We start from the raw sequence: 11880 nt of genomic DNA on the forward strand, positions 1-11880 counted from the left end.
CCTCCCAGGCAGCAGCCTGACGTGAAGCAGTTGCTGAAGGAAAAGAAAAAAGTCTCTCTGCATCTCCCCTCTTTTGGTGGGGTGGAAGGCTTTTCCTCTCCTGGAGCTGCGATGATGCGTTAAGTGCCAGACAGGACTTTCATGGGGGGGGCCCCCTGAAAATATACCACCGCGCTCCTCCACAGCTAGAAGCACCACCAGTGCAGCTTCCAGGGCAAGGAAGAGGGTTGCTGGTAGGCCAGGCAAGGGCCCTGGGTCCCGGACCACCCACCCCCTACCCCCCCCCGCCCCAGAGGAGGCTCCTCTGGCCCACAGAGAGAGAGAGCAACAGCCGGGCGCTGGGAGGGGCTCCCTCCCCTCCGGAGTCTCTCTGCTGCTGCTGCCCCCGTGGGTGGAGGGGGCCCAGGCACCCATCAGGGCTTTCTGCTGTGGGGTGTGGCCCATGTCCAGGCATAAATGGTTCATGCACAGGTGGTGTGTTCTCCCTCGGTACATTTTTCTCTGTGGGGCTTTGTAACATTTTAATCCAGAAATGCAAAAAGCTTTATTTTTGTATAGGGTGCGTTTGTGTGGGTGAGGGGGCCCTGGGGTTAGGGTCAGACAAGCACACAATAAAGGTTGCTCTTGAGCAGGCCCCGGACTCTTTGTTTGCTTCTGCAAGAAGGGGCGGGGGAGGGGGGCAGGCAGGTACCCCAGGGCAGTGTGGGGACGGCCGGGCCCTTCTCCTGCCTCAGGGCAGTGGGCGAGGCTGCCCGTGACTCTTGGAAGGCAGAGACACCCCCCACCCCCACGAGTGTGCTGGAAACTGGCTCTGCTTGGGGGGGCAGGGCGGGGAGCAGTCCAGCACTGTGCCCTCCAGGTGCTTGAAGGCGGCCCGAAGACCCTCCAGCCATTGTGGGAACAGGGAGAGACCAGCCGGCTGCAAGCTGTGGTAATACGTTCGGTTTATTTCACGTTGCGTAGAAAAGGAGTACTGAATGAGGCAGGCTGAAAGTCCCAGGAGCTCAGCATTCATAGCCCACCCCCAGAAACTGGCAGCTCTGCTGGGGCCTTTCCAAGCACAACGGGGGGTGGGGGGTGGGGGGGAGTGGGAGGGAGAGCCGCTTCTTCCTCTTGTTGGCTTTTTAATATGACAGTGTGCACATACACACACACCACCACCACCCCCAGGTGCTGCCTGCTCTGCAGCTTCAGCCAGCAAGAAGGGCAGAGGCGGCCTTTGAGGATGCCGTGCGCCAGACGGAGGGGGCAGGCCGATCCCGCCCTGCTGCAGGGAAGGCCCGGCTTGCTGGACTGTGGGGTGCCCCCGCTTAGCAGCCCCCACAGCTTCTGGCACAGGAGGTAGCCACGCTCTGGCACAAGCCGCTGGTCGCCATCACGCTGCACCTGGAGAACTTGTCACGGCAGAGGTCAGCTGCAGGAAGCACAAAGGTGAGGCGAGGGGCCTGCCAGCCACTCCTGGCCCCTGCCTTCCTCCCACCCCCCCCACCCCCTCCGTGGGCCCAGCCCTCCCCTTGTGGAGGGGAGGCCGTGCTGCTGCGCTGCCTGTTCCTCACAGGAACCATCAGGCCGGCCTGTAGCACCTCAGACCCGCCGTGGTTCTTTCTTTGGGGGGGGCGGAGGGGGGGAGCAAGGAGGCAAAGCACAAAAACCGCCTTACCTCTGAGCAGCTCTTCGTGCCCCCCCCCCAGGCAGAGCTCTTGGCTCCCCTGCTGCAGAGAGCGCAGATCGGCCAGGGCCTCCCCCCACCCGCCCTCCCTCCCTCGCTCTACTGGGGATCCCAAAGAAGCCCACCAAGACCCCCACAAATTATTCTCTGCGTTGGGAGTGGGGGAGGAGGAAGTGAGGCAAGGTGCTGGGGGAGGGGGGCACTAGGGTTAGGGTCAAACCACGATTGGCTGGAAGAAACGTGTGAAACCTGACCAGCCTGGCTAGTCACCAGCCCCCTCCCCCCCCCGCCTGAGGGAAGGCCTGGACCGCCTAAGCCCCCCACCCTCGAAAGGAACCTGGGAGGGAGCGGCAGCCGCTTACTACCTGTAGAAGCAGAGCTCGTTCAGGCACTGCTTGCAGGGCTTGTGGACCGAGTACAGCCGGGTGCAGGGGTATTGCTCCTCCTGGCAGTCTGTGGGGCACAGGAATGGGGGGGGCAGGGGTGTGTGTGTGTGCATGCGGGGGGGGGGTTATGTGGCAATCGTGCCCCCTCAGTGCGGGCGGCAGCAGCAGCAGCTGCTTCTTAGCGCTGGAGCCTCCACCGGAGTGCCTTTGGCAGCAGCCTTTCCCGTGGCCTGTAGGCCAAGAAGGAGCCCCGCAGTGCTCTGCTGCACCTCCTGCCACCTACCAAGAGCATGGCGGTGGCAAGACCCAGGCTGCTGCCATTAAGGCCGCCACGGCACACCCAGCAGGCAACTAGCACTGCCAGTTCTTGTCCTTTTTGGCCCCTTGCAGCCCAGTTTCTGTTCCTAGCTGGTTCTTCTCATTCCGTGCTCTCCCAGCTATGTGCTAGAAAAACACACACACACACCGGCTTTGTTGGCCTGGGCCAGTCCAAGTACAGGGTGGGGGCAGAGACTCAAAAGGGTTGGAGCAGCAGGCACCACCACACAAGCAAATCTCCCCCCCCCCCCCCCACGTCTTCTGATCCAAGAAATGTTAAGAATGATAGGATTTGCCAGTATTGGGAACCACAACACCTGTGTGCATAAACTGAAGTGTCTAGTCAACACTCCCCCACCTCCCCAAGGATCTCCCCCCCACACACACAAGTCATGGAGGGCAGCGGTCAGCTGTGCCTCTTACCAAAGGGCCCGGGCTCTGTGGGCTCCGTCTCCGGCGTGCCTAGAAGAGGGGGGAAGAAGACAGACACACCATCTGAGGCCACGGAGCGGGGGCGGGCGAGCAGCGGGCACTGCAACGAACTGCTTCCAAGGGCAGCCTTTCTGCTCCAGCCGCCTGTTGCTTTGGGGGCCACTGCTGGGCAGCTCACAGTGGGAGGACCGAGGCCCTGGAAAGTGCGTGGGGGGGGGGGGAGAGGAGGCCCTCAACTGGAGATGCCCCCCCCCATGCAGTCTGTGAGGGGTCACCTTGAGGCTCTTGGCAGGAGGCAAGCGTTGGTGCCGACATGCGGGGAGTCTGAGTCTCACGAAGAAGCAAAAGCGGGACCTGGACCTCCTCCCTCTCCCGTGACAGAGAGTGGAGGTGGGAGGGAGGGAGGGAGAAGTCGGAGACCCCAGAGCTCTGAGTGGGTCATAAGCAGCGCTCCCTCCCAGCTGAGTCGGTGTGAGCCAGCTCACAGGTTTTTTAGCCTCCGGCTCATGCATTTTTGTCTTCGCTCAGGAAGGGACGGCTCCTGAGCAATCTAATTTATGCAGCAGCAGCCCAATCGCTCGCTCACAACTTTAATGCCAGGAGCTCACAAAGTGGAATTTTTGCTCACGAGACTCTGCAGCTTGGAGGGAACGGCAGCACTTATGGCTTTTTTTTTTTGGGGGGGGGGGTTCTGTCCTCTTCCCAAGCCCAGCATCAAGGCAGGGGGGGGTGTCCACACCCCGCTCCCCTCCCTCCAGCTGCAAATGCCTCCCCAAAGAGGAGGTCTGAGCTGACCTGGGGTCGGGGCCGGAATGACCTCCTGCTGGTTCTGCTGCTGGGACTGGTACGGGTATTGCTCTTCTCCGGGGGTCTGCGAGGCGATGTCTGCAAGGGAAGCACAGGCCCTCAGCCTTCGCCTGGGGGAGACCCCTCCCCCCGTGCTCCCCCCCCCGCCATTGTTCCACCAAAGTCATGGAGGGGGAGAAGACGGCTCACCGTTGCCAGCGTAGTCATAATAGTCTGGACTGTCTGGAAGAGAGGAGGAGGAAGACCACGTTTAATGCCCGGGGGCTTCCCTCCTGGCTTAGCAATGCCAAAAAAAAGAATAAAGACTTGACAAATAAAGCAGGGGTGGGAAGACCAAAGCAGGCAAGTCCCCCTGTGGATCAGATATTGCAAGTGGGGGCTGCCCAGGTCTAAAGTCAGGCCAGGTGTACAGGAAATTATTAAAAGGAAAGAATAAACCCAATTAAGAAAGAAATGTTTAAAGTTGCTGTGATCTTTCCCAGGAAACCTGAAACAGGCTCGCTGAGCAACAGAGCAAGAGGAATCTCCCCTCCCCCACAACATCCGCTGGGCCTCTCTCTTGTACATTTAAGGGGGGGGTGCGTGCGTGTGGGCTCGCCATCTCAAGGCTGAAATACCCCAACACATTTCCATAGGATGACTATCGCCCCCATTGAGCTTAGCAGGATGAAGCCCACTTCTCCTGTGGACAGGATGTCGCCCTGGGAACACGGAGCTGCTGGGAGATCTGCAGGCGGTCCTGAGCACCAGAAAGAGGTCTGGGCCCCGTCCAGTCGCGCAGCACGAAGAGGCCACTGGCTCACCTATTTCATAGGGGATGTATGGCGGGTCATGGTACGCGGGGTCTCCAAGGTCGTACTGTCCCTGGGCCAGAAGCACTGCAAGTGACAAAGACGGAGGAGTTCAGGAGTTGGGTTCTTCATGGGGTCAGATAAAGTGCATGCTCTTGCCAATGAACTTCTGCATGCCTGTAGGATTGCCGCAGACCTTGGAGAGGGATCAGGACCAGTTTCTTTGCAACCCCCCAGGAAGCTGCCACCACCACCTCTCCCAGAATTTAAGAACTGCCGGGTGTCTTTGAGCCACCTTCTCACTTTGGTAGATGCAACGGCAACTGGGACACATGGAAGGCCATGTGCATTGTGGCCCCTGCTTCTTTGGGTGACCCACCCCGTGCACAGCTCTTTCTGCCCCCAGTTAAAATAGTCGCCCCCCCCCCCCAGGGAGGAGCTGTTCATCCCTGAGCTCAGCTTGGATGGGGCTGACACTGCTGGCTTGGGCCAGCTTTTGAGATTTCGCCTGATCTAGTTGGAGCTCTTAGCCTGCCTTTTTGACATGCACATTGCCAGGGCAGTAGCCAGTGGTGGGGCATACGGGGCTTTGCCCTGTCCTCGTGCCCCCTCCCAAGGCTCACCCTCATCCATGCCACCCGGCCTCTCACCTCAGGGCCAGGGCCCTCGGAGGCTGCCCTGTGCAGTGCCCAAGCCGTCCGTCCCCAAGTCGGGTCCCTGTTGCCAGTAGCACCTGGCACGGGTGAGCTGGCTGATGGGGGGCAGCGGCCGGGCAGGCCATGATGGGGCTGAATGCCCAGCTTCTCCCTGCCCCTCGTGCTGCCCTGTCCCCCCCAAGAGTGAGGGGAGGCAGAAGCGTACGCACACCTGGCCTGGAGGCATAATGTGACCCAGGGATGGCTGGGTAAGGAGCTTAAGATCAGGGAAGGGTGGGGTGGGGAGTTAAAACCATTTAACTTGAGGCACCCTCCCCCGGGGAAAATTCCTGTTTACGAGGCTGCACATTGCTTTGTGCAGAACTGCCCAGACAGCTGGCTAAGAAGTATCTCCACCTGTTAACCAACTAAGTCGGACTCCCACAAGTTATAGGGAACAGGCAACATGAACAAGCTCCCCCTGCCCCAGTGATGGAGGGGCCTTACTGAGAGCTCTCCTGGACCCTGTTTACACAACCGTCGTCCTTTGCTTCAAACAAGCCCCCCCCCCCCCAATAGGCCTGCCAAAGGGTGCCCATCAGCCCTCCAGCCCTAAAAGAGCAAATGGGGGCCTCATCTGCTAGTGACTTCCTAGGTCAGTGATGGCGAACCTTTTAGAGACCCGAGTGTCCAAACTGCGACCCAAAACCCACTTATTTATGGCAAAGTGCCAATTGAATACTGAGTTTTTACTTTAGAAAAAACAACCCATACATTAATTTAAGATGATCCAAACAAAGCAAGGAAAGCAATCCCAAATGCTTTCATTTACTTAAAATTATTTGGCAAAGAATGCAACACTTTAATGATGGTCTGGGGCTTGCTGGGGCGATGGCACATGTGCCCACAGAGAGGGCTCTGAGTGCCACCTCTGGCACCCGTGCCATAGGTTCGCCACCACTGTCCTAGGTGAACGGGATTCGATCTCCCACACTCCAGACTCACCCCTAGAGTGACGAGCTCTCTCTGCATGCCCCCCCCTTCTCGATCAGTTCATATCAAGACCCTCTGCTCCTTTGAGCTGCACCTTCGTAGCACTGCTGCTCTGGCCGGGCAGGAGGGGCAGTTTGCTGAAGTCCGGATTGGCACTCACCTGGCAAGCAGAGGACAAAAAGGCCCAGAGTCCTCATGGCCTAGCAGGGGCACGGCCAACCGCTGGGAGGTAGCTGGGAGAATCTGAGGCAGGCTGTGGGGGGGGGGGAGGGACGGCATTAACACAGGAACAGTCCAGGAACTCATGACAAGCTGCACACAACCAGTGTTCCCTCTAAGCTGAGTTAGTGTGAGCTAGCTCACAATTTTTTAGCCTCCGGTTCACACATCTTTGTCTCAGCTCAGGGAGGATGGCTCCAAAGCAAACTAATTTATGCAGTGAGTAGCCTAATCACTCGCTCACAACTTTAATGCTAGTAGCTCACAAAAGAGAATTTTTGCTCACAAGACTCCACAGCTTAGAGAGAGCATTGGACACAACACAAGTCATGAAAGGCAGCTTTGCAGAAACCGGACAGGTTTTTGACCATTTGCATGGAAATGTAGCAGATTTATTTGTAAACAGCCATGCACAAATGAGTAGTACACTCAAAGAACTATGGCTCTCCACTTCAGTGGTCCTGGCTCTGTAGGACTGCAAGTATAAAGATGTTGTTTGCTTACGTTATTTATATTCCACTTTTCTCACTGATACGCAAGGTATTGTGACACAATGCAAATCCATGAAGTCTTCAAGATAAGACAGCTACTAAGCAATATAATAGGGCTATAGGCTTACAGAAATTTGAAGCAAATCATAAATACCAGACATATGTTAAACAATGCAGAAAATGGTAAGTAAAGTAAGTAAGAAACAATGCAGTGAGAATGAGACCATACATATCGCAACAGATAAAGCAAACTGAAGCTGAACCCCGAGAAGATGGAAGTGCTACTGGTGGGTGGGTGGAAGGCCCGGCCTGGGATCTGAGAGGTCATCCCATCTGGCTGGGGCTACATGATCCTCGACGAAGGAGGTCCCTACTCTGAGGGGGCTCTTGGGTCCACGGCAGGCCAGCCGGCCGGCCACCAGATCAGCAGGAGGCAGCCAGGGCCCGGAGTGCATCGCTCCCAGCTTGAGCCGGCTAGCCAGCTGCGGCCCTTCCTGGGCAGAAACGATCCAGCCCCTGTGCTGCGGCCCCCTGCTTGCCTCTGGCTGAGATGGCCGCGATGCCCTTGGCGTGGGGCTGCCCTCGAAAAATGCGCCGGAAACCTCCGTTTGTATGGAACGCTGCAGCAAATATGCTGGTTGGATTGGGTCGTAGGGGCCATCTACACGGGCTCCCTATCTGTTCCTGGGCACAATTCAACATGTTCCCCAGGGAGAAGAAGAAGAGTTGGTTTTTATACCCCGCTTTTCTCTACCCTAAGGAATTTCAAAGCAGCTTACAATTGCCTTCCCTTCCTCTCCTCACAGCAAGCACCTTGTGAGGTAGGTGGGGACTGAGAGAGTTCAGAGAGAGTGGTGACTGGCCCAAGGTCACCCAGCAGGCATTGTGTGGTGAAGGGGGAATCAAACCTAGTTCTCCAGATGAGAGTCTGCAGCTCTGAAGCACCACACCACACTGGCTCTCCAAGGGAGACACGCCTGTCTTCTTGCTGCCTTCTGCCACTAGAAGACTGTTTTGTTTAGCATTCCCTAAATGATCCCTGATGCTGGGAAAGATTGAAGGTCAAAGAAGACGGGGACAGGAAAGGATGAGATGGTTAGATAGCGTCATAGACGCAACGAACATGAAATTGAGCAAACTTCAGAGGACGGGGGAAGACTGAAAGGCCTGCCGTGATCTGGTCCATGGGGTCGCGAAGAGTCGGACTCGACTGTGCGACTGAACAACAACAAATGATCCCTCCTTCCTAACCAATTTTTTTAATGTTTTGTTATGTATTTCAACTGTTTTCTATATAGATCCAGGTGGGGGCAGCTGCGTTGGTCTGAAGCAGCAGAACATTTGAGTCCAGCCGGGCACCTTTAAGACCAACAGAGTTTAATTCCAGGTAGAAGCTTTTGTGTGCACGCATACTTAGGAAGACTGGTCTCAAACTTTATTCTGTTTTATATATGTTTTAACTCTTGTTAGCCACCTTGGGGGCCCTTGTAAGGGCATAAAAGCAGGATATAAATTTTGTAGAGAATCAATCACAGAGTTGGAAGGGGCCATACAGGCCATTTTGTCCAAACCCTCCCCCCCCCCCCCCCAATGCCGGAGCAAGCCTAGAGCATCCCTGATTTTTTTTTGTCCAGCCACTGCTTAAAGGCTGCCAGCAAGGGGGAGCTCACCACCTCCCGAGGCAGCTGATCCCACTGTGGCACAGCTCTTGACTGTAAAAAGGTTTTTCCTCGTATCCAGCCAGTACCTTCCCACCCTTCATTTAAACCCATTATCGCGAGTCCTATCCTCGGCTGCCAACATGAACAGCTCCCTGCCCTCCTCCTCAAAGTGACAGCCCTTCAAATACTTAAACAGAGCAATCATGTTCCCTCTCAGCCTCTTCTCCAGACTAAACATTCCCAAGTCCCTCAGCCTTTCTGCATAGGGCCCTTGGTCTCCAGGCCCCCAATCATCCTTGTCGCTCTCCTCCGTACGCACTCCACTCTGTCCACATCCTTTTTGAAGAAAGGCCTCAAGAACTGCACACAATACTCCAGGTGCAGCCTGACCAATGCAGTGTACAGCGGGACTATGACATCTTGCGATCTGGATGTTATGCCTCTGTTGATGCACCCCAAGATCATATTAGCCTTTTTTTGTTGCCACATCTCACTGGCTGCTCATATTTCACTTTTGGTCCACCCTTACCCCAAGATCTTGTTCACACACACTGCTACTCAGAAGTGTATTCCCATCCAGTATGCGCGTTCCTCATTTTTGTTAACCAGATGTAGAAGTTGGCACTTAACCCTTGTTAAATTGCATCTTGTTCACACTTTTCCAGCATGTTCAGATCTAGTTGAAATCTATATCTTCTGGTGTGTTCACTGCTTCTCCCAATTTAGTGTCATCTGCAAATTTAACAAGTTGCCGCTCCACACCCTTATCCAGATCATTTATAAAAATATTGAAAATTCCGGCATCAACAATGCAAAGTTGACAGAGATTATCGTCAAAGTTTATCTGGTCATAAAAAAAAAACCCTGAATCTCTCTGTTTTGCAAAGAATGAAATATGATGGAGGGGTCCAGTGCCCAATGTGGAAGTGTATTTATCTGCTATCAAAATTAAACATACCAAAATAGTTGCACATTAACAATTGTCTGTGGTATCAATTGGAACAAGATAGTTCTAAAATTCCACTTGAGCATTTAGCATTTAAATCAAATTAACCCCCCCCCCCAATATATTTTCCAAATGAACCCATTTGGGTTAAATTTAACAAAATAGAAATAAATTTCCACATACAAATGTGCGTGTGTGTGTGTGTTTCTTGTTTGTTCTTTACAGATTTTGCTGTAAACCCTTCAGTGTATTCAGCCCAGAGGCACACACCAGGTGAGACAGAGGCACACCGGGTGAGGCAAGAACAGACCCTCAGAGCACAGCCTCAATCAGCACTAGACTCACCATGGAAAGAAACCAAAAAATCCATGCCGGTCTTTATGACTGTATCAGAAATGCACTGTGTTTCCCCCACCCCTCCTCCAAACTATTCTTAGGCCAGATGACCCCCCCCCCAACATCTGCCTGAACTAGAAGTAGGCCTCCTACACACAGGCCCGTGTGTGCGCGCACCCCTCCCCCCCCCCCCCCCCGCAAGGTCTCAAGCTCTTTGCTGACTTTGCAAAGCTGCTGTTGAAACTGTGCCTGTGCAGAACCAACAAACTGGAGCAGAATTCCCCTCCGGGGCTTAATATGGAGGGGCCAGGAGGGACTCGGAGCATGAAGCAGTGGGGGGGGGGAGGCAGAAGGGGGGGAATCAGCTGACTATTAACTCAGATAGCAAGTGAGCATAAAGCTCCTGCTGAGAATCACAACACAAACGTGTTCCATAAAGGGGCATGGAATGTCTAATCAGCCTCAATGAAATGATACAACAAAGCCCCCCCCCCCCTCAATAACATTCTCATTTGAAGGGGTGTTTTTTCTGGCTGGGGCCAGTTCACTTCCGAAATTCTGAGCCAGGCTTGCCAGGGAGTAGCTCTTGGATAACCCACTGCCAGTGTCAGCCTCTCAAGAGGAAAGACAGTGCCTCTGAGCACATACAGTGTGCCTTCTGCTAGCTGCAACCAGTACCAAGATCTCCAGCACTGGCCTCCTGCTCTTTCTATGTGAAGCTCTCACACGGCATTCTCTTTGCCTCATTCTGTCCTCACAACAGCCTCTTTAGCCAGAACCGAATGGCGTTCTGCTTTGGTACAAAACTCCCCAGAGGCACCGGGTGGCATCAGCAGCAGCAGCAACAGCGGACTCTGCATGAGGCACGAGCCCCGGCCAAGAGCCTGAGAGGTGAGGGGCCTTTCTTGGATCAAGCCAGCTCAGGATTCAGACCTCCCTTGCTCAGCATGGAGGGCCCTCAAGCACTGCTCAGGCCGCGTGGCTGGGGCCTGCTTGCTACCAGCCACCATTGGCCCAACAGGACATTTCCCAGTGAGTCGAATGACCAGTCTGCCCCTGCACAGAGGCCTTTTCAACATGCTGACTGCTGCCATCCATGGCAAATATGGACTTGTGGCCCACTGCAGAAAGAGAAAATGCTGCCCCCCCCCACTGCCCTGGCCAAGCAGGCCTGCAGCAGGATTACCCCACACACACACACACACACACACACACACACACACACACACACACACACACACACACACACGCTGGGACGAGTCTTGTTTTGTGCTTGAGGAAAGCTTCTTGGGATGTCTCCCTCCCTCACCCCACTGGCTCTTGTGCACTGCCGTTCCCACATGGAAAGCTCAAGTCCTCGGAGGGGGGCTCTCTTGCAGGGCCTGCGGGCACGACAGCACAGAGCTGGGCTACCTGTTGCGTTTGCATTGCTGGGCCAAGTGCTCGAGGAGGAGGGTGCGGCTGCAGTCGCCCAGGTTCTGCTGGGCAGAGGGGGAGTCTGAGGAAGGTGGGGAGGCCCCCGGCCCCCTCTGACCCCCAAGGCCTGGGGGGTATGCCCCCTGCTCCCCTGCTGCACCCCGGTCCTGGCCTGGGTCCCCCCTCCCGCCTTCATGCCCCACTTCAGCCCATGGGAACCACCCAGTGGGCCGCTGGGAGTCCTTGCCCCTCGATACAGCTGCCTAGCCCCTGACTGCGTGCCTGAGGCAGGCGGCCCCAAAGACACCTACGCAGACTGCCCATGACCATGCGCAGAGTCCTTTCCCAGTTCACCCTACTGAGTAATGACCACTCAGGTCAGGAGCTGGAACTACTGGGAGGGGCACAAGTTCTCTTCTGAAGGAATCCACCTAATGCTCAATCCACCTGGAGGGGGAAAGAGGACACCCCCCCCCCCCCCCCCCCCGGGGGGGGCGCAACGTCCGGAGCACGATCCTGCAGCGCCGCCCTGCCCCGCCCTTTCAGAGACCTGGCCGCACTGGCCGCACTGGCCACAGCTGCCACAGCAGCAGAAGGGCACTCTGCGTGTGCTCAGAGATGCTCCTGGAGCGCCCTGGAGGCCCTGAGGCAGAAGCCCCCTCCTGCCAGGCGCTCGGAAGTGGGAAACTCCCCCCAGCCCGACTGTCCAGATGCTCGTTCTTTCTCTGGAAGACACATCTGGCAGCAATCAGCCCACTCGCAAAGCCGCCTCCCCCCCCC

The 11880-nt window shown here is 55.9% G+C and overlaps 1 protein-coding gene across 1 annotated transcript; it reads right to left on the bottom strand.

Annotated features, from left to right (window-relative positions):
* Window positions 1-1080: 1080 nt before the first annotated feature.
* Window positions 1081-6269, bottom strand: MFAP2 (microfibrillar associated protein 2). Its single transcript, XM_015412610.1, has 8 exons — window positions 6192-6269; window positions 4416-4490; window positions 3802-3834; window positions 3601-3690; window positions 2797-2835; window positions 2035-2122; window positions 1661-1728; window positions 1081-1414 (listed from the first exon to the last, which is right to left on the bottom strand). The coding sequence occupies exons 1-8, from the start codon at window positions 6226-6228 to the stop codon at window positions 1311-1313; spliced, it is 534 nt and encodes a 177-aa protein (XP_015268096.1). The 5' UTR covers window positions 6229-6269; the 3' UTR covers window positions 1081-1310.
* Window positions 6270-11880: the final 5611 nt, after the last annotated feature.

Source organism: Gekko japonicus, unplaced genomic scaffold (genome assembly GCF_001447785.1).
Source record: "Gekko japonicus isolate JY-2015 unplaced genomic scaffold, Gekko_japonicus_V1.1 scaffold131, whole genome shotgun sequence".
NCBI lineage: Eukaryota > Metazoa > Chordata > Lepidosauria > Squamata > Gekkonidae > Gekko > Gekko japonicus.